Here is a 26,729-nt window from a genome sequence, read left to right on the forward strand (position 1 = left end):
CTGCGTTTCTGCCTCAATGTTAAAGAGACTCTGTAACAAATTTTTCAGCCTTAGTTCTTCTATCCTATAAGTTCCTATGCCTGTTCTAATCTGCTCTGGCTTACTGCAGTCTTTCCTAACTGCACTGTCTCTGTAATAAATCAATGTATCTTTCCTCTGTCCTGTTTGTCGGGCTAAAGCTTGATTGTGTGGAATGTGCAGGGCTGCTTGTGATTGGTAGAAGCGATACACACCCTCTGCAGGCCCCCTGCATACTCTCAATGACTCACACACTATGCTTAGCTGAGCCTATTAGAAGCTGGTTAGTTTGTTTGTAAACACTGCCTAAAACTGTTAATTACAAGCCAGGATTGCAGCAGAGAGTGGCAGAAACAGCACAGAGGGGCACAGGAGAAAATAATGAATAGAATGGTATGCTTTTTATTGTAAGAATATTAGAGTACAGATTCTCTTTAAGTATAGGAAAAACGCAAACTGCTCTGAAAAACGGCAGTTCAGAGCGGTTTTGCAGGCATTTTTGTTACAGAAGCTATTCAGTAACAGCTTTACTGTAACAATATATGAAATCTACTACACCAAAAGCGCTTCACAAAACCGCAAAATGCTAGCTGAACCGCTACAGAAAAATAAGAAAAAGCGTTGCTAGCTTGCTGAACTGCTAGCGGTTTTTGGTGTGCACCAGGCCTAAGAGAGGATTTCACCGCCAAACTAGCCTGCCTGGGCCCAACCTAAGCAGATGTCTAATGTGTCACAGTAAAGATTCATCTAGGTATATTTTGACTAGGGATGACTGGAATATCCTGCTAACACACAAATCTCCACTCTACTAGCAAGTGAATGCGATTCTAGTAATTGAAAGCCATTAGTTGGCAATCAATTAGTTGGAAGTAGTGATGGTCGTAATGTGCTAATTGCGATTCAGCCAAATTTCGTATAATTTTCGTAATTACAATTACGATCGTAATGGAAAAATCATAATCATAAAAAATGATGTGACATTTTGCATAATTATTACCATACATAAATTTTTCTTAATTACAATTGTCTTCATAATTACGATCATTTTCGTGATTACATTTTCATACGGTAATTACTAAAATGTTTGTAATTTTGTGTTTTCTTGTTTTACAAGAAATTACAAAATGAGTAACACGAAATTAAACACAAGATTATGATTTTCACAAAATTATGACATGAAATTACAAAATTATGCATTTTCTTATCATAATTACGGAAAAAATGCAAAATTTCAGCTCATCACTAGCTGGAAGCTGTGCTAATGAATCCCTAGTGTTGACCTACCAAGAGATATGGCAGACATGGCAAGTGCCCCAGGCACTATTCATGCCATACTACAAGGGTTAACAGTTGAAAGGATCCGCACCGTCTAAAACGTAGGTATTTTATTAAAGCTCTTTAAAACATCATAGGCAAGATCTGAATGTGTCCCGGATCACCATTGACGCACAGCGTTTCGGATATAATCCTTCCTCAGAATGGTTCCAGTACACACTAACATATTCACACATGCTATGCCCATTAAATACACACGTAGAGGACCTGATAGAAGACTACAACATGTCTTAACAATTTGCATACATGCATATTCATATCAGCACGAGCCAATGGAAAGCAAATCTAATGTTTACAAACATTGCAAAAATCGTTATGCAGGAAGCAACTGAGCAAAAAACTTACATCAGGCTGATCAGACCCCAGAGGGTTCCCCCAAAAGGTTGCCTGCACCAAAGGCACTTCCTCATTTGTCCTAAGACATGTAAAACACATCCAAAGAACTACTTGAGTCATCATGCTATAGATGCCAGACAGTGGTGCCGGCTAATCCCAAGCTCTGCCGGCTAACTACCGCATTACCTTTAGATTGGGACACTCCCCTTCGCCTCTCAGCCTATCAGTAAGTCCCCTATATGTTTTAAAGAGCTTTAATAAAATACCTACGTTTTAGACGGTGCGGATCCTTTCAACTGATATGTATGGTTCCTGTGACTCCAGGGGTGATCACAGCACGTCATATATTCCACCGGTGCAGATGTAATTATACTACTTGATACTACAAGTGGTAAGACATGCAGTACATACCAAGAAGGAGGGGCTATGGTCGTCCTGCTTAGGAACCATGATTTTAAATGGAAAAGCAGGTGCTGAGAAGAGTGGTCAATTTACATACAACATTACATACAATCATTAACTCTTAATGGTTTAGTGCAGAAGGCTTTTTGCATGCAAACTATTCTGGAAGCTAATGTTCCCTTCCTTCAACCGCATAATCTTGCAACCTAGTTGTTTTAATGCGCGTGTATCAAAAAAGGGCGCCTGGAAAAAAGGGCGCTGGGTATAGCTGAAATTGTAAGTTTGAATGCAAAACCATATTTTTCGTTTAAGAGGTTATAAACGATAATTTAGTGCTAAATAGGTTAAATAAACGGGAATGAAATGGCAAAATACCGTCTATAGCAGTAAACGAATTCTGAAAAGAAACGTCAAATAGCGTCTATAGCAAAAACGATATTTACACTTGTATTAAGCATAGTACTAGAATGGTAGGTTTTACAGGTATTTTACTACAATTATACCTAACTTTAGGGTCACAGATATCTCTCCTTATCCATATCACTCACACCTAGACCCCCCCTTTGTGTAAATACACATAATGTAATAAATTGTATATATTACATATATTATACTATAACTATACCTAACCTTACTCTCATACAGAGCCCTCCCTGTACCTATTCCTAACCCCTAGACCCCCCTGGTGGTGTCTAAACCTAAGACTCCCCTGGTGGTGCCTAAACCTAACCACCCCTGGTGGTGTATATTGCACTGTAACTATACCTAACCCTCCCTGTACCTATCCCTAACCCCTAGACCCCCCTGGTGGTGTCTAAACCTAAGACTCCCCTGGTGGTGCCTAAACCTAACCACCCCTGGTGGTGTATATTGCACTGTAACTATACCTAACCCTCCCTGTACCTATCCCTAACCCCTAGACCCCCCTGGTGGTGCCTAAACCTAAGACCCCCCTGTTGGTGCCTAAAACTAACCACCCCACTGTTGGTGCCTAAACCTAAGACCCCCCTGTTGGTGCCTAAACCTAAGACCCCCCTGGTGGTGCCTAAACCTAAGACCCCCCTGGTGGTGCCTAAACCTAAGACCCCCCTGTTGGTGCCTAAACCTAAGACCCCCCTGTTGGTGCCTAAACCTAAGACCCCCCTGTTGGTGCCTAAACCTAAGACCCCCCTGGTGGTGCCTAAACCTAAGACCCCCCTGGTGGTGCCTAAAACTAACCACCCCCCTGGTGGTGCCTAAAACTAACCACCCCCCTGGTGGTGTATATCGCACTGTAACTATACCTAACCCTCCCTATACCTATCCCTAACCCCTAGACCCCCTAGTAATGCCTAAACCTAACCATCCCCACTGCACAAACACGCTAAACACATATAAACAATAATATATTTAATCCTTAAAATACTTCACTCCAAATAACATGAATAAAATAATTTATATATTTGTAATATAATAACTAGCCTTAAAATCACGTATACATTAACCTCCCCGGCGTTCTATTGAGATCGCCAGGGAGGCTGCGGGAGGGTTTTTTTTTAATTAAAAAAAAACTATTTCATGCAGCCAACTGAAAGTTGGCTGCATGAAAGCCCACTAGAGGGCGCTCCGGAGGCGTTCTTCCGATCGCCTCCGGCGCCCAGAATAAACAAGGAAGGCCGCAATGAGCGGCCTTCCTTGTTTTGCTTAGATCGTCGCCATAGCGACGAGCGGAGTGACGTCATGGACGTCAGCCGACGTCCTGACGTCAGCCGCCTCCGATCCAGCCCTTAGCGCTGGCCGGAACTTTTTGTTCCGGCTACGCTGGGCTCAGGCGGCTGGGGGGACCCTCTTTCGCCGCTGCTCGCGGCGGATCGCCGCAGAGCGGCGGCGATCAGGCAGCACACGCGGCTGACAAAGTGCCGGCTGCGTGTGCTGCTTTTTATTTGAAGAAAATCGGCCCAGCAGGGCCTGAGCGGCAGCCTCCGGCGGTGATGGACGAGCTGAGCTCGTCCATACCGCTCAGGAGGTTAATAATATTAGAAGTAGAAAAAGGTATATATATATATACACATACAATACAATAGATAGCCTTACAATCACGTATGCATTAGAAATCTTAAAATAACAGTAATATTTAAAGCGATATTTTAGTAACTATAATCAACGCATTATAAGTGTAAAAACAAAGTTAATACCAAGAGCGATGTATTTCTAATACAATCAGGTTGAGAAACGTTATTTAAGCATTATACATATGAAAACGAATTTAAAATGATAAAAGAAGTGTAAACGAAATTTTAGTTGTTATAGTTTTGTAAGCGCAATTTTAATACGAAAAAACTAGTTAAAACTGATATAAGCGAAATTTACAAACGAAAAAATAAGTATAATACAAAGTCAAAACGAACTTGTAAACGATATTTGTTATAAACTTTACCCTGTAAACGAAAACATTTGTTAACACGATCCCTGTAACCGCTATTTCTCGTGCGCCCTTTTTTCCTGTCGGGCGCCGAATAGCCGATATTTTGCATTGCAGTCTATGGCGGCGCCCTTTTTGTCCACTATGCCTGTGCGCCCTTTTTTACTAGTTACGTTTTAATGCTTCTAGTGTTCCAGCTTGATGCCACGAGTGCAAAGGGTTAATTATTGTTCTAATACTCAAGGGGCGCCGCCGCAGCTGTGACTTATGTTACCAAATGTGATGGGACCTGAGGAGAGGTAGGAGACCACTGTTTGTCATGGGGGTCTAACTGTTATTAGGGTTCAATTTCTTTTATTAGTGGCATTCTGCCATATTGTAATTTTGGGGTACATGCCACCAAATTTTATTTTGGGGACATTCTGCATTGTAGTTATTTGGGGGATCATGTACCTGCTGACCTGATTATGTGTCGCTATATATCCAGGGCCGGTCTGCCCATGATGCCAAGTAAGGCGACTTTCTCAGGCGATAGAAGTCTGGGCACAGCACCAGGCAGAAACAGGAAGTGAACCAACCTGGCCAACCTATACTGGGGGCAACTGTACCTAGCTACCAATACTGGGGGCACCTATACCTGCCAACCTACCTATACTGAGGGTGTTTTTTGGGGGGGTTCACTGCAGCTATAATGTGTCGTGTGCTGTACGATCATTTCAATTGGGGGGGGGGGTCGCATCCTCACAAGTTTGCCTCAGACAGCAAAAAGTCTAGAACCGGTCCTGTATATATCTGAACTATTGCCTACTTTACACCTTCCCGGGATGGTAGTCTCAATGCTTACCACAAGTTCTATTTTTTCTTATAAAAATGCAATATATTTTGACCAGGAATGAGTGGAATATTGCCCTGACATTCAAATATGTCTTATTAAGTATAGTCATTAGCTGCCAATCCATCAGCTGGTGTAACACACTTACCTTCCAGCGGCAGGTCCCGCGACGGCTCTGGCGTAGTCATCCTCCTGCAGCATCCCCAGCTCCCCTTCGGCGTTGTTTTCTGGGTCGCATGCGACCCAAAGGTCGCATCGCACACGCGCGAGCTCCGCCGAGCCTTATAGGCTCAGGAGGAGGATTCAGTAGATGAGGTCATGAGTGACCTCACCAGATAGGAGTGGCTACTGATCAGGGAATCTGGATTTAAAGAGACTCCGTAACAAAAATTGCATTTTGTTTTTTATCATCCTACAAGTTCAAAAAGCTATTCTAATGTGTTCTGGCTAACTGCAGCACTTTCTGCTATCACTGTCTCTGTAATAAATCAACTTATCTCTCTCTTGTCAGACTTGTCGGCCTGTGTCTGGAAGGCTGCCAAGTTCTTCAGTGTTGTGGTTCTGTGATGCATCTCCCCCCTCAAGGCCCCTCTCTGCACACTGCCTGTGTGTTATTTAGGATTAGAGCAGCTTCTCTCTTCTCTCTTATCTTTTACAAGCTGGATAAATCGTCCTCTGAGCTGGCTGGGCTTTCACATACTGAAGAATTATAAACAAGGGCAAAGCTGTTTGCAGGAAGAAACGAGCAGCCTGAAACTTCAGTGCATGAGAACAGAGTGAAAGAAACACACAAATGATCTCTTGAGATTCAAAAGGAAGGCTGTATACAGCCTGCTTGTGTTTGGATGTATTTTCTATGTGTGGACATACTGTACATCAACCTACATCCTGTTTTGGTGGCCATTTTGTTTGTTTATAAACAAACTTTTTAAAACTGTTTTTAACCACTTTTAATGCGGCGAGGAGCGGCGAAATTGTGTCATAGGGTAATAGGAGATGTCCCCTAACGCACTGGTATGTTTACTTTTGTGCGATTTTAACAATACAGATTCTCTTTAAGGTCGGAAGCAGTCAGAGCTCGTCGACCCTGATACTAATCAGTTCGCTGGTTTCTGGTCTAGCTAGCTAGCTTATTGAGTTACATTCATATATTGTGTAGACGCACAATATATATGTACTCTAGTTAGTCAGTCGTTTGATCTGTGATAGCTGTTATTGTAATTGTTCATAATATCCTCCTAATATTATTGATATAACATCTACTGTTGTTTTACCTGTGTACCAACCTTTGCTTGTTTCCTGACCTCGATTTTGCCTAGCTGTTTTGTATCACTGCCATCTGATTTACGTTAACAACTCGGCCTGGTTTCTGACTCTGTTCCTGCCTGATCCTTGCAATACGACTGACATCTGATATACGTGTATGACCCTGCTCGAAATTGACTACGATATAGCTTTACGACTTTGTACCTCGATATCGATACTTGTGCACAGGTTCAGACAGATCTGTGACTATATTGTACTGTATATTTGTCTGTGTATTATGTCGTCACGCACCAGCGTGATAGCTGGAAGCTGCGTTCAGTAATCCCTGATATTGACCAACCTGCATGAGATTTGAACACAGCACATAGACAGTGCGCCTCCTCTGTCACTCTCTCCTCCAGCGACTTCTTCCCCATTCCAAAATTCCTCATTGTAGATAGGGCAAACCTCCTCTGCTCCTTCCAAGCATCGCCATATCTGATCAGCAGCAGCCCTGCATATGATACAAGTTGTCATCATGCCTACTTAAAGTGACACTGGATGAAAAAAACAACAACTTATGAATTGTATGTGTAGTATGGATGAGTAATAGAACATTAGTAGCAAAGAAAAGTCTCATGTTTTTATTTTCAGGTACATTTCTGTGGGGGAAGATTGAAGAAGCGGTTTCAAACGTCTCGACTTAAGAACGGATTCAAGTTTAGAACAAATCTACAGTCCCTATCTGGTTCTTTAACCGGGGACTGCCTGTATAAAGTTGTTTTTTTCATAGCATTGCATCATTCTATCATATTTGCAATTTACAAACCATGCTGTATTTTAAACTATGAAACAGAGCAGAGCTAATATGACCCTCTAAACTTCTCAGCAGTAAAAATGTTATCTGAAGCTGCCTGTCATTGTTTCTTTGAAGCATAATTGCCTCAGAAAACAGCACTGTAGCCGACTAATCTGGTCAGAGAGCTCACAGAAGCTCTTCTGCATAGATAACAAGTGAAGTTTCTTCATTCTTCCTGTACTGGAAACAATATGAGACTGGTTTATGTTCTCATAATGTTCTATTTCTTGGCTGTACTACACATACAATTCCTTATCTCATAAGTTTATTTTCACTTTGATTCCTTTAAAGGACACCCGAGGTGGAAATAAACTAATGAAATAAACAATTGTATCTATCCTCCGTCTCCTAAAAATGACTTTTTAAGATATTCCACAGTTTTATTTTATATTTAAATGTACATTTTAAGTTTTTACTGTTATTGTTTTTACTCAATGACACATTCATTGAAGTATGCCAGAGTTAAAATTGACCCTTTTTATCTTTCTCAGAAGCCATTTTCTGCTAGCAAAGTGTTTTATAGTTGTAATTTCTTATCAGTGAGGGTCACACTGTAGTCTGACTCAGTCCTGACCCAGACAGGAACTGCCACTTATATACCTGATGTTTAACTCTTTCAGGCAGAGAAAGAAAAAAAGGAACACCACATAGTTATTAGTGTACTTGGCACTGTACAGGTCCTTCTCAAAAAATTTGCATATTGTGATAAAGTTCATTATTTTCTGTAATGTGCTGATAAACATTAGACTTTTATATAATTTAGATTCATTACACTACAACTGAAGTAGTTCAAGCCTTTTATTGTTTTAATATTGATGATTTTGGCATACAGCTCATGAAAACCCAAATTTCCTATCTCAAAAAATTAGCATATTTCATCCGACCAATAAAAGAAAAGTGTTTTTAAAACAAAAAAGTCAACCTTCAAATAATTATGTTCAGTTACAGTATGCACTCAATACTTGGTCGGGAATCCTTTTGCAGAAATGACTGCTTCAATGCGGCGTGGCATGGAGGCAATCAGCCTGTGGCATTGCTCAGGTGTTATGGAGGCCCAGGATGCTTCGGTAGCGGCCTTAAGCTCATCCAGAGTGTTGGGTCTTGCGTCTCTCAACTTTCTCTTCACAATATCCCACAGATTCTCTATGGGGTTCAGGTCAGGAGAGTTGGCAGGCCAATTGAGCATAGTAATACCATGGTCAGTAAACCATTTACCAGTGGTTTTGGCACTGTGAGCAGGTGCCAGGTCATGCTTTTCAGCAGATGGAAGCATGAAGTGCTCCAAAATCTCCTGATAGCTAGCTGCATTGACCCTGCCCTTGATAAAACACAGTGGACCAACACCAGCAGCTGACATAGCACCCCAGACCATCACTGACTGTGGGTACTTGACACTGGACTTCAGGCATTTTGGCATTTCCCTCTCCCCAGTCTTCCTGCAGACTCTGGCACCTTGATTTCCGAATGACATGCAAAAGTTGCTTTCATCCGAAAAAAGTACTTTGGACCACTGAGCAACAGTCCAGTGCTGCTTCTCTGTAGCCCAGGTCAGGCGCCCAGGTCAGGCGCTTCTCCCGCTGTGTCTGGTTCAAAAGTGGCTTGACCTGGGGAATGCGGCACCTGTAGCCCATTTCCTGCACACGCCTGTACACAGTGGCTCTGGATGTTTCTACTCCAGACTCAGTCCACTGCTTCCGCAGGTCCCCCAAGGTCTGGAATCGGTCCTTCTCCACAATCTTCCTCAGGGTCCGGTCACCTCTTCTTGTTGTGCAGCGTTTTCTGCCACACTTTTTCCTTCCCACAGACTTCCCACCGAGGTGCCTTGATACAGCACTCTGGGAACAGCCTATTCGTTCAGAAATTTCTTTCTGTGTCTTACCCTCTTGCTTGAGGGTGTCAATGATGGCCTTCTGGACAGCAGTCAGGTCGGCAATCTTACCCATGATTGCGTTTTTGAGTAATGAACCAGGCTGGGAGCTTTTAAAAGCCTCAGGAATCTTTTGCAGGTGTTTAGAGTTAATTAGTTGATTCAGATTATAAGGTTAATAGCTCGTTTAGAGAACCTTTTCATGATATGCTAATTTTTTGAGATAGGAACTTTGGGTTTTCATGAGCTGTATGCCAAAATCATCAATATTAAAACAATAAAAGGCTTGAACTACTTCAGTTTGTGTGTAATGAATCTAATGCTGGGAATACACGTTTCGTTTTTGCCTTCGTTTTAGCCTCCGTTTCGATTGTGCCTTTTGTCCTTTTCGTTCCCGAAATAATCGAACGTACGGTTAATATCACCACCCACGGTTTCGTTTTTTTTTTCGATTCTGATGGTTTCGTTTTTCCAATAATCGAAGGCTGCAAAGAAACGAAACGAAAATCCCTTTTTACAGGGACGGACTAACATAAACGAACATATAATCGATCTGAACAGCCATCAAGCCTACCAATGGCTCGATTAGATGGATAAAGAGAGATAATATCAAACATGTTCGATCACTAGTCGTTCGTTTTTGGGGTCTATTAATCGAAACTATAATGAGATTATGACTATTTTCACATACGTTTTCAACACTCGATTCGTTTACTGAACGAATCGAAGGCTAAAACGAAGGCAAAAACAAAACGTGTATTTCCAGCATAAAATATGTGAAAGTCTAATGTTTATCAGTACATTACAGAAAATAATGAACTTTATCACAATATGCTAATTTTTGGAGAAGGACCTGTACATACATGTCTATCTCATCAAGTCACATGTCACCTCGAGGATCCTTTAAAGAGGAACTTTAACCAAGGATTGAACGTCATCCCAATCAGTAGCTGATACCCCTTTCCCACAAGAAATCTTTAACTATTCTCGAACAGATCATTAGGCGGATCTGTATAGCTGATATTGTGGTGAAACCCCTTCCACAGTGTGATGTCATGGCCATGGTCCAGACAGTTTGCTGTCTGTGAACCTCATTGTATTGTGGGAAATAACAGTACTAATCTACAATGCTCATCGTTATTTATGGAAAGGTTGAAGCATTATTCACATTAAAGATCTTGTGTTCAAATTGCAATGTGTTCAAGCCCTGACAAGTGCTGAAGACCAGCAGCTAATTGTACTGCTTTGACTTCTCAGTAGTCATTGGATAAATTACCTTTAGATTCCCCTTCATACCCTAATTTCTCGCTGAGGGGAAATCGTGGTCGATCAGCAATATCCTCAGATCGGTTGATCAGGGCATCCTTCAACACTTCAAAGCTGTTCAGCACCACAATCTTCTTCCTGAAGAAGTGCAAGCTGTAGACACCTCCAAATTTCTTACTCAGCTGTTGTAAAATACAAAGTGTAAAAAATACTTTCAGGTGAGCCAGGCCAAGCCTGCAGCCGCTTAGGGTAGGACAATGTTGTACCTCAACACAAACCCACTTGTTGCGGCAACAAACTCACACCACCTTTACACTGATACTTTTCACCTATGTGTTCTGCTTAGACTGAGCCATTTTATCTCTTAACCACAACCACTTATAGTTGCAAACACACAAGTTTTTTCTTTTAGCACATTGTGCCCCCCTTATGTTAGGAGTTCACAATTCCTTTATCTACATCCTCTTTTCACTTCACACACCCCATATCTAAATATTATCACTTACTGTGAAGCAGGGCTGTTTTTAGGCATAGGAAACGCAGGCAAATGCCCAGGGTGACACCTGCTGGAGAGGGAGGAGGACCCCACAGAAATATTACTAGCGCACTGTGTTTTATGGAATTCTTATACACAACTTCTAGTGGTGTATATTGAAATTAATAGGCTGCCATCCATTGTATAATTAAAACACTTAAAACGGAACTGTAAATTGCTTAAAAAATAGTTTCACTTACCTGGGGCTTCTGTCAGCCTCCTGCAGCCGACCTGTGCCCTTGCAGTCCTGGACCGATCCTCAGAGCTCGTTTCCACTGTTGCGGTGCGGAATCGCCTGCATTCCACCGCGGACAAAATCGCATGCGGGTGCGATTCCGCATGCGTTTTTTGCCGCGATTTCACATGCGATTCCGCATAGGTAAGGGTATGTGCGAATTTAACCATGTCCCTGCCTGTGTAAATTAACATTATACCGAATTCGCGGCAAAAACCGCATGCTCAACCCGCATGCGGTTTCCCTATTTAAAAGCATTAGCGGCGATTCGCGTGCATTCCTCTCGCACGCAAAATCTGACGGCTTTGCCATGCAGATTTCTGCCGCACAAAAAAACGCTCCCGCAACCGCACAAGTGGAAACAGCCCCATCCACTTGCATTGCCTATGCGAATCCGCATGCGGACACCGCATGCAGATTCGCTATAGTGGAAACGAGCCCTCAGTTCTCCCGCCGAGGCTCACTTTTTTTCCCGTAATGGAGGTCGGCTTGTAATTCGACCTCCATTGGGCCCTGGCCATGTGTATCCTAGTATGCGTTCCTGTAGCCAGGAGCGCTCTGCGCAGACGCAGTATGAGAAAATCTCTACTGCGCACAGCCAGGGCCACGCAGGCGCAGGTCCCCCAAACTGCGCAAAGTGAAAGTGAGCATGGGACCAGAGCATCGGTGAGTGTCTGCGTGGGAACAGATTGGCTGCAGGAGGCTGTCAGAAGCCCTAGGTAAGAGAAAGCTCTCAGCATTCTGTAGTGGGAACAAGGCCTTAAGCCGAGTACACACATATGATGAATGTTGCCTGTCAGGGGTGGCGACAGTTCGGGCCGAGTTGTGTTTCTGTGGAGGGGAGAGCCGATGGAGGAGAGCCGACAGAGCGGGAAAGAACAATACCCTCAGCCAAGTTTATCTGACATGGCGGATCTACCACTGGCGCATTCAGGGTTGTTGTGGGTCGCTGTATACACGCTAGATTATTGTACATACGTGTGTATGCAGCTTTACTCCAGCAGGAATGTGTAATGATGTGAAATTTGCATGTTGTTAGAATATAACCCCACCCTAAACGAAGAACTCTCTTTATTGATAGCTATGGACAGAGGTTCATTCTTTCCCAGTATCCAAACTTGTAATAACATTTGTGTAAAACTTTCCAAATTGCAAAATGCGTGTTTGTCGCAAATGTCATGTATCTCAATGGCCTCGCTGTGTATTTCCGATTTTGTGCGAAAATCCATCTTCAAATTTTCTGCCTATACTATTCGGGTGGCAGGTCTCTTTCTCTCATGTGCAATTTGTGTTTCAAATTATGCAATGAGAACCCAGAGCGTTTACTGTACATAAAAATCCATGCTTTGCATGAAAATTCGAATGCAATTTTGAAGTTAGAAGAAGAATTTGTATGTAAATCAACTTCGTTGGTATTGACAGAAAAATCACAATGCAAAATTTCACATACATGCATAGAAAATCACACAAAATAAAGAAAAATGCAAGAATGTTTATGCAAAAACAACACAAAAATCTCTAAAACAAGTGTGAATAGCACCTTACCAGGGTGTTAAAAATCAATGTAACTTACCTGGTGCTTCTTTCAGCAACCTGGAGTCATCCTGTGCCCGCAGTAACCTTGCGATGTCGGCAGCTACTGTGCATGCACCCTGTTTGCGCTCCCACTGCCAGGAGTGCTCTGCACATGCACAGTAGTGGTTTTCTCGTACTGCGCATGCTCAGAACGCTCCTGGCCGTGGGAGCACTGTGACTAAGCGCGTGACCAGCCAGCTTTGTGGGGGTCACCGCTGCTTGCCAGAGGGATTCGAACAGATGGCATGGGCACAAGATGACTCCTGGGGGCTGCAAGAAGCCCAATGTAAGTTTAACTGATTTTTTTTTTACTTTAGATTTCCTTTAAGGAGTCAACATATTTTTGTACAACAACTATACCAATTATATTCACTTAAAGGCCTGTACACACTTATGACTGATGTCGCCCCGCAGAGACTGGGACCCGATTCCTAGGGCTACATCACTGGGGCGATGATGTACAGACACATAGTCAGCTGCATTCTGTTGCTATGCAGGGAGGCAGAGGGCTGACATCTCATGATGGATGGGGCGAGCGGTGAGAAGAAAGGTATCGGCCATCGCATAAAGAGAACCCGAGGTGGGCAGATGGGACACAGAGGCATGTTCTCAGCCTCATGACATGCCTCTGTGCCCCCCCCCCCACCTCCGCGCTATAGCCCCCTGAGATTAGCAATAGCAACAATATTTGTCGCTATCTCTGAGGTAAACACAGGAAGAGGGATTCCCTGTTCAAAGCACCCAGCAGGGGCATTCCTACAGGGTTTCCAGAGCTGCTGTTGGGCAGCTCTCTCTCCCTGGCCGGCCCCCCTGTCGCTCCCCCGCCTCCTTGCACGCTGCGAGACACACAGTCTCTCCTTACAGTGTCATGACCTATAGGTCACTAAAATAAAAGTGGGCCAGTGCGGCCCACAGGACTGCGGGGAGCTGCGTTTTTTGCGGCTACCTGATCCGCTCTGCCCGCCGGATCAGATAGCCTACTTTTTTTTTGAGCCCACCTCTGGCTCTCTTTAAGCAAGTTGATCTGCCTGTCAGATGGCTTGCCGGGCTGTGGTCAGGGGCCACTGTACACACACCGAATTATTGGCGGGGGTGGTCATTATGGGCCACCTCAGCCGACTTTAATCTAAGTGTATACGGGGCTTTACCCTCTTGAAACACAACTATAGAATACATTGAGAGCTTCCTGTATTTTTACTGTCTGTTTAACCACACAACATACCTGGGTCAAAGCGATGTGCAGATTCCTAAAGTCTATCTGCAGGATATTGCCCAAGAATGGCAGACCTGCAGGTCCCGGAGGGAAACGGGGGTGCTTATTCCTGCTCTTCACAAAGTCCAGGATCAACAGACACAGAAGAAAGGAAATCACCAGTACAAACGCATTAGAGAACAGGCCCGAGAAGACCTCCAGCTTCCACATAATTATACAGCAATGGGAGATTAATCTTCTCTCCTAGAGCAGGTTCTGATGTAGACTGTGTATATCAGTGTTGTCATTTCTTGCTGTGACTCTGATAGTCAAAGCCACACTCAGTCAAAGTGCACATTAAGAGGAGTTCTATTGCAGCACAGCTCCAGGAAACACCTCCCCCAACCCTGCAGCACTGCATAAAGGTTATACAGTAACGCCCATAGAAATACTGTTCACATCTGCCTTTTTCTTATTTCAAGTTCTGCATTATTTTATTTCAGGCTGACTCCAGGGGCCTTGGGCCAGAGGGGCCCCGAAGGGCCCTCCCTCAACTACAGTTTTAGCTCTGTATTGGTCCTGTGCTCATAATAATCACTTCTATACTTTCAACAGTGGTAATCATTAACAAACTGTTCCCCATCCCCTTCTTGCACCTCTGACACTGTAGTTGCCATTGGCAGGATTTGGTGCGCCGTATAAATTATTATGTATAGAGTGCTTGTAAAACTTGCATTGGGGCCCACAGCTCCTTAGCTACGCCACTGGCTGACTCGTTTTGGTAAGGTTAGAGACAGTCAAAAATATTCCCTACATCCTGTGTCATACATGTGCTGAAAAATTATTTTATTGTTAAGATAACAAATCCATAAGGAAAGATAATTCATGAGATTTATTTTCAGCAGGGCCCCTTGATTCCATAGGTTCAAACTGGGCAATTGCCCAGGGCTCCAAGCTCATTAAAGGACAACGGAAGTGAGAGTTATGCTGGGAATACACCATACAATTTTCTGTTAGATTTTTCTGTTAGATTTTATGTTATGCTGGGCATACACGGGTCGATCCGGCGGCCGATTAGCTGCCGGATCAACCCCTGCCGCGTCCCCGCTCGTCCGCGCGTGCGTATCAATCCCCGATCGTCCCCCCGATATTATCAATCGAGCCATCGGGCTCGATTAATAAGGCTGCACAACTCCCGTGTATGCCCAGCATTAGAATGCATAATTAGATTATTTTCTGTAGAGACTGGTCATTATCTCTGGTGCATTGTCTTCTGATTATCTCCTGCTGAGTAGAACAATGCCTAATTGCTAGACAGATAGATGGTTAGATAGATCATTTCCAACATGTTGGAATGTATCTATCTGGCAGGTAAATCTTATGCTCGGTGCACACGTTGCGATTTCCCGCTCGATTTGCGGGATCGATTCGATGATTTCCAACATGTTCGATCGTGTTTCGATGGATACAGCCGTCGTTTTGGCATACTTAATATGCAAAATCGACAGCTGTATTGATTGAAACACGATCGAACATGTTGGAAATAATAGAATTGATCCGATCAATCCCGCAAATCGAGCGGGAAATCGCAACGTGTGTACCCAGCATTACAGAGAATCTTATGGTGAAAATTGTATGGTGTATTCCCAGCATTATATGGAGGCTGCCATATTTATTTCCTTTAATGCTGGGATTACACGATCCGTTTTTTGCGTTCGATTCGGCGCTCGATCTATTAACCATTCGATTTTTTGCTTGATTCTCTTATCTTCCACTCATTTTTCTTATCTTTTTTCCATTGACTTCTATAAGAAATCGAGCGGAAACGAATCGAGCGGAACATCGGACATGTCGGAATTTTATCATTGAAGGCATCTATCGGAACGATTCTTACAAAAAACGTATCGTGTAATCCCAACATTAAACAATACCAGTTGCCTGGCTAGCTTGCTGATCCTCTGCCCCCTCCAATACTTTTAGCCATAGCCCCTGAACAAGCATGCAACAGATCAGGTGTTTCTGACATCATTGCAAGATCTGGCAAGATTAGCTGCATGCTTATTTCTGGTGTTATTCAGGCACTATTTCAGCCAAATAGATCAGCAGGACTGCCAGGCAACTGGTATTGTTTAGAAATAAATAAATATGGCAGCCTCAATATTCTTCTCACTTCAGTTGTCCTTTAGGGACTTCCAAGTCAAGGGACTGTAGAAGTTTACTGTTGAGTGCCTATTTTGCCTCTGAATGCTTCTCTGCCGATATCCAGAGTTTGCCTTGATGAAGCAGAGTGGTCTGTACACGCAGATAGACACCCAGTATAACAGGAAAAACATGCAGAGATAAATCATACACCACCATCAGACCTACCTAAGTACACTTGATTAGTGACATCTTCCCTTTCTCCATAGATATAAGTGGAGATGGCAACATACAGTTACATTCAAAGTACAATGCAGTCGGCATATGCGTACGGGTCAAAGTTATTGGTGGGGAACACATTAAAGCCCCCTGCAAACATCAGATGGAAGTTGTTCAAAACCAACGACTGATCGATTGATTACCGCTAAAGAAAATAGAAGCAAACGACCGGGAAAGACAACGATAAGCGACGGTTCTTGGTCAATTTGGCCGATCCAGGGTGCATAATCAACAGTGTGCACAGGAATCAGTAGATCATAAACCATACATCTGAGAAGTGTAGCTGCATGAAAAGAAGCAGACGTGTGATCCTGTTATTTAAAAGTTAGTAGTACCTAAACTTAGCAGGGATTATTTGTGCACCATTTGTGCATATTTGTTCATTTGTGCATCATTGTGAAGATGCACAAACTTCACAAGAAGTTCACAAGTTGGTAGCTAATGTCTGTAAGTACACGCTTACGGCTGTTTATCAATGCATTTGTATCTTCCTGGATGTTTGACTCTTAAAGTGGAACTTCAGCCTACACAAACATACTGTCATTAAGTTACATTAGTTATGTTAATTAAAATAGATAGGTAATATAATCTCTTACCTACCCTGTTTTAAAAGAACAGGAAAAACAAAAGTTTGCTTTCTTAAAACAGAAAGAATTTGCGATAATTCAGGTTGGAGTGAGCTTTAAGCAGCCCATACACTCAGCCGATTTTCTGGCCGACCGATCGATCCCGATCGATCGATCGATCAATCGATTGCAAATCGGTTGGCCAATCGACCGATCGACGGCCGATTTCGATCGATTTCGATGGATTTCCATCGAACTTGCAGGGTGGTAAATTTAGGTCGATCTGATGAGATTGCTTATCAGTTTGCATTGGCCTTAATGGAAATCTGATGGCAAAAAAATGCCATCAGATCGAATTTCAATAGATTTCAAACTGAAATCTATTGGAATTCTATCCTGGTAAAAAATGTTCTAAAAACGCATCAGATAGATCATCAGATGCATTTCTTATCTATCTGCTGCCAATCTGACGAGTGTATGGGCACCTGTCTCCCAGGGCATCACTGCTGAATATATGCAAAATAACCATTGTACCCTTAGACGCTAAACACACCTCCAGAACCGCTGGAATGCAATGATGTGTCAGCTTGTTAATTTGCCATAATAATCCAACATGCATACAGGCTGTTTCGGATTGTTTGATCCTCATCAGTGCTTGGCATGGATTAATTTGGCTCTATGCAGTAGGGCTTGTAACACCGAGAGATACAGACTAACCAGCAAGCTCATGGTGACCCAGAACTCATTGGAGTGTGTAAGGGACTACAATGGTCCTAAAAGCCCCCTTGCTAAGATGTTAAGAAAAAAAAAGTTTGCTTTCTTAAAACAGAAAGAATTTGCGATAATTCAGGTTGGAGTGAGCTTGAGATGTCTCGCAGGGCATCACTGCTGAATATATGCAAATTAACCATTGTACCCTTAGACGCTAAAATGAGACTTCTATAAGAAAAACAAAAGAACAGGCTTAAAAGAACAGGCAAAGGTTTGTGATTTCATAAGGGCAGACATCTTTTTGGTTAAAAGGAGCTGACAGGGAGCATGAGACACAGTTCCAACTGTCCTGTGTCCTGATCACCCCTCCCAGTTGCTAGGCAACGTGAATAACAACATAGGAAATCCCATCATGCTTTGCACAGCATCAGGGGAAAAAAGCCCGGGCAGTTTTCTTTGATGGGGTGGAGCTTAGCTAAAAATGCAGCTAAAATGAGACTTCTATAAGAAAAACAAAGTTCTAATGCTGTGAAACTGTTAAAGAGAACCCGAGGTGGGTTTGAAGAATATTATCTGCATACAGAGGCTGGATCTGCCTATACAGCCCAGCCTCTGTTGCTATCCCAAACCCCCCTAAGGTCCCCCTGCACTCTGCAATCCCTCATAAATCACAGCCACGCTGCTGACAAACAGCTTGTCAGAGCTGGCTGTGTTTATCTCTCTAGTGTCAGTCTGCTGCTCTCCCCGCCTCCTGCAGAACTCCAGTCCCCGCCTGCATCCCTTCCCTCCCTGCTGATTGGAGGGAAGGGACGGGGGCAGGGACCGGAGCTCTGCAGGAGGCGGGGGAGCAGCTGAGACTGACACTACAGATGTAAACACAGCCTCACAGCATGGCTGTGATTTATGAGGGATTGCAGAGTGCAGGGGGACCTTAGTGGGGTTTGGGATAGCAACAGAGGCTGGGCTGTATAGGCAGATCCAGCCTCTGTATGCAGATAACATTCTTTAAACACACCTCGGGTTCTCTTTAAAGACACACCAAGCCTTTTCAGTGCTGCTGAGTAGATTTTTAGTCTGGAGGTTCACTTTAACTACCGGATGTTTCTTTAACGTCTCTTCTGCCACATTGCATTGCTGGCTGCATACACAAATTATTTGACTCACGCCATCGCTAATAACATGTTGCTCCCGACTTGGTCTTCCATCACTGATTGTTTTTGTCAAACAACTTCCATCTTATGTGTGTACAGAGCTTTAGGACAAGCTGGTCCCCCCAGCTCCATGGCCCCATAGAAGCCACCCTGGCTGCTATCCGTATTGCTACCCCTGCATCCATAGATGATAGCTGTGCAGCAAATAGTAGGATCCTCCTGCTATTTGCTTTAAGAACCCCCCCCCCCCCCCCCCCAGATTCTTCTATGAGTATGTTTCTCTATCTCTTTGTGGTACTTCCCAGCAGTCTTGGACATTAGACTCGATTCACACTTGCGTTGGAGTGGCAAACGGATCTGTGAAAACGGATCTGATCACCGGTCGATCGGATCCGTTTTCTGTTCTGCTGCTTCTGTTCCATTTCCCCACATCCCCCGACCCCCACTCCCAAAGTGTATTTTTCTATGAAGAACGGTCCGTTTCTTCACTAGTGTGAAGAAATGCTCTGTTTTCTCATTGCTCCCACTGCAGTGCTTCAGCTTCCGTTTCCGTTCCACTGGGCTCAGCGGTCCGGAAAACATAGTGCAGCAGGAAACTTGCAATCCGTTCAGCGGATCGTGCGGAATAGATCCATTTGAATGGACGGATGTGAACGATTCCATAGGTTAACATTGGATCCATTCGCGTCTGTTAGGATCTGTTCCCTTCCAATCTGCGAAAGGAACGTTTTTTAATGCCAGTGTGAACCAGGCCTTACTCATACTTCAGGGAGCAAAGCAGAAGACTTGCCGCCTGTTTGCAGGGGTCATTATTAGCGGGCAGTATCGGCGAAGCAGGTGGGTTCGGCGCCGAGCGCCAGCCACGTAGCAGCTGAGTTGAGTGCTGCTAAAGCAGCAATGCTATAGCCCGCTGCCTGCGTTAGGGTAATTCGTGGTTCCGGCCGGACCCTCAAAGTACATCTCCCTCTAAGTTGCTACAATTCGAAGGGGTAATAGTATTTAACGCTGTTTGAACGTCTGTTTTGGGGTAAATCAGCAAATGTGTACCAATAAACATATCAAGCATTAACCCTTCCATCATGCCAAATAACACTATATAAAATAATAACAGAATCCAGTACTGGAGATGGGGCCCCAGGCAAGATAGCAGTTTTTGCCCACTGCTGATAATCACATGGCTTTTTTTTTTTTTGTAAGATTTGGTGGGGGCTATTGTCCATCAGGCCCCTAGACTGTCTTCATGCCCTAGGCAACTGCCTAGATTTGCCTTGTGGATGATCCAGCTCTGGTGTAGAGGCTGATCAAGTTTCAGGAAGGTGACGTTACTCTTTTATTCCCAGTGTTTTGTGCCCACCGGGTGCCTGATGATGGCACAAGATTCAAGAACACTACCTGAATGGCATTTGTGCACACTAATATTATATAACATTGTATCAGGGCAGCAGCCACAGACACATCCGTGCTTGTCTCGTATGACAGAAATCTGCACAGTTCATCTACAGTAAGTTTATTCAGCATTAGTAGAGTTCAGCACAGTGACTGTACACAAGAGGCTATATCAACAAGAGGAACAGAGTTTTCCTGTATTACCTGTGACTCATAAAAATGCTCTAATCTTCATGAATTAACATTTACCGACATGTGTTGAGAAATTTACTGCACAAGTCAAACAAAAGAAAAAACAGGGCACCGAGAGCCCAATAGTGCAATATAGTTTTAACAGAGAAAATCTGTCTAGATAGTTCGTGCAGAATTATACTCACAAAAAAGGGTCACCAGCAGGCAACCACTTGAAAGGCAGGTGGGGAGAATTGGTACCCGACCCCACTCGGGTATAAAAGTCGCTCTCTGTAGATAGGAAAAAAAAGGGGGCGTACCCCTCCACCAAGGGTGGATAAGTAATATGTATCAAACGCAGATAGAACAGAGGCGCCAAAAAGAGAAAAAACACTATTACTTAAAAACAGTAAAAAGAGGGAAGGTAAGGTGGACTTACCTCCCTCTAGCAGTGGACAACAAGACTCTGAGGTAGAGTAGAATGCATTTATTAAACAGTGTAACTCCTAAAGATGCAACACGTTTCGCGGGCCACAGCACCGCTTCCTCAGGCTATACAGGAGTTCAAAAAAGCTGTATCCAATCCAAGTATTGAATGAGCGCCTCTGTCTCATTCAATACTTGGATTGGATACAGCTTTTTTGAACTCCTGTATAGCCTGAGGAAGCGGTGCTGTGGCCCGCGAAACGCGTTGCATCTTTAGGAGTTACACTGTTTAATAAATGCATTCTACTCTACCTCAGAGTCTTGTTGTCCACTGCTAGAGGGAGGTAAGTCCACCTTACCTTCCCTCTTTTTACTGTTTTTAAGTAATAGTGTTTTTACTCTTTTTGGCGCCTCTGTTCTATCTGCGTTTGATACATATTACTGCACAAGTCGGTAATTTACCTCCCTGCTTGCTAATTTCAGCTTGTCATGCGGTAACAGCTTTTATGAATTGTTGTTGAAGAAATACAAGCGCTGATCCAACCAAATAAAGAGGATTTGCATACACCAGCTGCTCAGGTCACGACATCCACAATGTCATCAAAAGTATGTATAAGAATCCTCAGCACTGGATAACACGATGAGTATCTGTAGTATCACCACAGTGCTAAAAACAGCATAGCACAAGTCACCAGGACTAAATCAAGCAAAGGGGTCACTGCTAGCTTCAAGTATAAAAGTCACTTTATTCTGTTAAAAAACATGAGAACACATATACAATGACTTACTTTGAGGCTAGGTTCACAGTGGGACATTACAGGCGCACGTTAGTGCAGCCTGGAACGCAGCCCCACCGCACAGTAATGAAAAATCAATGGGCTGTTCACAGTGCCCACGTTGCGTTACATTGTAACGCTCCACGTCAACAGGAAGTACTGCATGCTGTGCGTTATAGGCGGCTAAGCCGCGTTAGACTGTTTGCACATGCTCAGTCATGTTGGGGAGGAGGGGAGAGCGGCCGGGCACATGGCTAATTAATATTCACTGCACGGTGTGACGTGCAGTGTTTACTTCCTGGAGCACCGCTCTGTGCGGCGATTGGCCGGGCGGGACCACATGATGCCGCATGCGTCCAAGAGTACGCATCACGGCATCACGGACGCCAGAGTGAGCTGCACAACGCGGCTCACTCTGACGTCTACATCAGAGAGCACCAGGCGTTGTGTTAGGGGCACGTTATGTGCCCTATAACGTCCCCTAAACGCAACGCCCCACTGTGAACCTAGCCTCAGGGTCTTTGCGTATTGTGTATTTAATACACAGTAGACACTTCAATATAGGTAAAATGACCAGTCTCCAGTCCCGACCGGTTTCAGCATTCCACCGACACCGGACTAGACTGGTACATTGTATATGTGCTCTTATGTTTTTTAACAGAATAAAGTGACTTTTATACTTGAAGCTAGCAGTAACCCCTTTGCTTGAATTTGTCCAGGTGAGGGTCACTTGTGCTATGGTGTTTTGAGCACTGTGGTGATACTACAGATACTCATCGAGCTTTTATGAATCAACATTTTACTAAATGCTTGGTAAACTCAGCTGTTTTCTGCATTACCGAGTGCAGTAATGCTTTATGAACTGGAGCCATAAAGTCCAGGACCCCATACAAGCCACTATTGTTACCCCTGTATCCATGGATGTTAGCTGTGCAGAAATAATAGGATTACCCTGCTTTAGGACCATGATGTTTTTATGTGTAGGTTTCTAACTTTTTGGCTGACTTCCCAGCAGTCTCTTGGGGAATGAAAGGACAGATGAGAGATGGTGACCCATTCAAAGGATCGCTATCAGAGTAGAGGACCACATTTCATGACACTACTAATAAAATATTCACACTTCAGGGAGCACAGTAGAAAGTTTGTGCCCTATTGGTATGGGGCATGAATAGCCGATAGTCCTGTACTGGGCAATGCAAGAATCAGGTGGTATTATTGGCTTCTTTTAATCCTCCTTTGTTTATAAACTAATTAAATATATTATATGTAAAGAAATGATTAGATTTTTTGTTTTACAAAATATGAAAGTGGGTAGTAGAATCTTCAATGGAGGGACAAGTGTCCCCGCAATTTTCAAGGGAGGTGTACGTGTCTTCCTCTTTCCCTCCCTCCTCTGTGGACATCTATGATTCTGGCTGCACTCTCTCTCTCGCTGGGCTGTTTGGGAAGTCTCTCCCTGTGCCTCACCAACTCAGCAGTCTGTTTTGGGGTAAATCAGTAAATGTGTATCAGTTCTTTAATTGATACCCAAGGCGATATGTGACATGATAAGACATGCTCTAGGTACCTTGTCAGGAACATAGTAAACATCACTGATAAGCGAATTACAGCCATAAAAGTTTTTTCAGGCAGAATACAACTTCTGAGGGCAGGGAGAGATAAAATACATGAACTATTGACTTTTTTTAAAACTCTGGGATTCTTAATAGGCTGCCACTGAATAGAGACTGGGATACTTAACCACTTACGACCAGCCGCCGCCTATCGGCGTTAGGCGGTCGTTAAGTGGTTAAAAAAGTAATTTTTAGGAGTAGGAGGATAAATATAATTGTTTATCTCATCAGTTGATTTTCACCATGGGTTCACTTTAAATAAACATATCAAGAATGAACGAATCCAACACCCCAGATAAAACCTTACAAAATAATACCAAAATCTAGTATTGGGGCGTGAGACCCACAAAACATATCTTCCCAGGCAGTAGGGGAACTGTATACCACCTTGGGTTGAAATTGAGTGATACACACACACACACACATACATACGTTGGATTTTATATATGTAGATTAGATCAGGGCAGAGGCCATAGACACATCCTTGTCTCATATATCTGCACAGTGCATCTGAGTTTCTTCAGCATTAATAGAGTTCAGCAGTAACTGTACACCAGAGGTTGCATCAGCAAGGTGAACTGAGTTTTTATTGTTGCACTTTTGACTCATAAAAATGAGTGGCTCATTTTCCCGTGCTGAAGATACACAGGGATCTCTAGGCTTTACAGTAAAAAAATTAGGCCCCCGGAACTACTGGAAGGCACACTTGAGCAACCATATCTTTCCCTTAAAGACTACTTAAAGAGAGCCAGAGGAGGGCTCAAAAAAATAAAAAAAAACAAGTAGGTTACCTGATCCGCAGGGCTGAGCTGATCAGGTAACCGCAAAAACCGCCACTCCCCACCGCTCCTGTGTGCCGCAATGGCCCACTTTCACTTGTGTGACCCTGTGTCACGACGCTGCACTGAGAGACTTTGTGTCTCTCATAGCATGCAGGGAGGCGGGGGAGCGACAGGAGGCGTGGCCGGGGAGAGAGTGCTGCCCAATGGCAGCTCAGGAAACCCTGTAGGAATGCCCCTGGTGGGCGTTTTAATCAGGGAATTCCCATCCCCTCTGTTTACCTCCTCCGAGTTAGCGACAAATCTTGTCACTAAACTCGGGGGGGGGGGGGGGGGTCTATAGCGCGGCAGTGGGGGGGGGCAGAGAGCGGCAGTTAGGGGACACAGAGCCATGTGATTAGGCAGAGAACATGGCTATGTGTCCCAGCTGCCCCCCGAAGATCCACCTCGGGTTCTCTTTAAAGTGTTGTAGACAGAGCCTGTAATGACAGGTTCTGTCTGCATGACTGAGGATGGGCGGGTTGCAGGGCAAAATACTTACCTGTCCTGACGTCATCCATCCAGGCAAGTGATCGCTCCCCCTCCCTCCCAGAATGGGCCCTGGAGATTAAAAAATAATTGCTGCTAGGGCTCTGTGCATACCCCCCTGCGTAGCAACTGCCTGCCCCCAGCTCGGTAGCCACCAATCAGGACGCGGCTGGCAAGATGGGGGCGGGCTGCGGTGGAGGTTTCCAAAGACCACCGTCAGTCTTCAGAAACATGTCCGCTGTCGCACTGCCAAGGAGGGGGACAGAGCAGCTCTCTCTGCCCGAAGACTTCAGGAGAGGTAATGTAGAGAATGAACAGTGGCGCCAGCAGAGTAAAAATGAATAAACGTTTTAAAAAATAGCTGGGAGGCAGTGGTGGACTTTGTCACAGGACCCCTCGTGGCCAGACCGCAAATTGCCTTCCAATCGGTTTCAGCACACAGACCATGCAAGCTGTGGTTGCATTCGATGCGCAGAAACCATCGGAATTTGGGCAGCAGCCCGACCAGAAGGGAGCCTGTGAGGTTACGGTACTTACAACTTACACCCTATTTCAGGGTATAACTGCCACCACTTCTGCTTTCCTGGGCCAGAAGCACCCACTGACTAGCTATTTCTCGACCTGCAAATAAAACGGTTAAACACACTCTATTCTGTCTAGCTAGCAACAACAGTAGCGTCTCCTCAGAAGTCTGGGTTCAGTTTCTATGTATAGCTGAATAATAGATCTAAGCAACAAAGATGAATCCTAGAAGGACTGCACCACACAAAAATTGTGTATCGTTAGTAAATGAGCTTTATTGTAATATATAGTTACACAAGAAAAATATAAAAACAATTAAAACCATGAAACCCAAGTTGACACATAATATTTCATTAAGCCAATGGCTAAAGTGTTGTATGATAGTCAATTTAAATAGATAAATAAATACAGCCCGACCCTTCACTCAAACCACAATAATCCCTCGGTAGAAAACAAGGATGAGAAAGTGACAAGTGCTAAAGTTCATGAAAAGCCACTCCTGAACATGAATGGACAGGAATGGTAACAAGGTGCTCACAGAGTGATGAAAAATAGCAGCGCTGAAAAAATTGTGCAATTCACCCAAGTAGTACAAGGAGTGAATAAGATAAGAATGAAAGAAAGTGTAAGTGGTCAATCGGACCAAACAGCAAAGTACACCAAAGGAGACTCACCAATGTTAAGGGACTGGAGGAGGAAGGGCTGTGTCAGCCAGGGATATCAGCCTTCGCGATTCGCCGCATTCAGCGGCCTCTACCGGGCATAATGAACGCCTAAGCGTCCCCCATATAAGTAGGAAGTAGGAAGTACGTCACCGGAAGGGGCGGGTCACATCGGTCAAAGCGTACGTGGCCACGTACACTGAGTCGCAAAGGTCGCGCTCACTTGGTGCGCACCTTCCGTCCCATAACAGTAGAGTCACGTCAGGAGGGGGAGGAAAGCGTAGTCCTGGCAACTATAAACAAAATGCTATTAGAAGGCGCTAGTGCGTAGAATACATAAGTGAAAGTGGGGAGACTGGAAAGATAGGAAAGAAATGACCAGCTGTGGCACACAGTAATAATGATCATAAAGAAAAAGTGTATAATATACACATATGATCACAGATATATAATATAATATACTCCAACAAGGTAATATCAAAATGAACAACTGAAAAACAGATATACAGGGATCCATGAATAGTACACTGAGGACATCTAGTGGTGCACTTATACAATAACACAATCAATGGGCAAAATGGTACTTTTTACACCTACAAAAATCCTCCAGGTATATAAATGATCCAAAATATGAACAAATTATTAACTAAATAAAATAGTCCGTCAAGTTCCATGGATTGAATCCAGATGGCTGTAGGGAGAATTCCAACGAACACGCTTCAACCCAGAAATCCAAGTATACTATTGCTTGAAACAAATAAAGAAAAAAAAATGTATTATAAAAAGAAAAAAAGAATTGTTTAAGCCATTAAATGAGTGCTAACAAATAGCACCCTAGACGTCATACAATAAATCTCAGCCTTTAGTATCATATAATGGATCACAACACATGGATCGAAAGTGCCCAATGGAAACACCACAA

The 26,729-nt window shown here is 43.8% G+C and overlaps 1 protein-coding gene across 1 annotated transcript in view; it reads right to left on the reverse strand.

Moving 5' to 3' along the window:
- LOC137532552 (cytochrome P450 2D17-like) overlaps positions 1-14,478 on the reverse strand; it is a 68,823-nt gene extending 54,345 nt beyond the window's left edge. Inside the window, exons 1-3 of the mRNA XM_068253181.1 lie at positions 14,129-14,478; positions 10,572-10,743; positions 6,931-7,083 (exon numbers count right to left, since the gene is read on the reverse strand). Of these exons, the coding sequence (XP_068109282.1) occupies positions 6,931-7,083; positions 10,572-10,743; positions 14,129-14,329 (526 nt within the window). The 5' untranslated portion in view covers positions 14,330-14,478. The remainder of the gene's footprint in view (positions 1-6,930; positions 7,084-10,571; positions 10,744-14,128) is intronic.
- Positions 14,479-26,729: the final 12,251 nt, after the last annotated feature.

Source organism: Hyperolius riggenbachi, chromosome 9 (assembly GCF_040937935.1).
Source record: "Hyperolius riggenbachi isolate aHypRig1 chromosome 9, aHypRig1.pri, whole genome shotgun sequence".
Classification (NCBI taxonomy): domain Eukaryota; kingdom Metazoa; phylum Chordata; class Amphibia; order Anura; family Hyperoliidae; genus Hyperolius; species Hyperolius riggenbachi.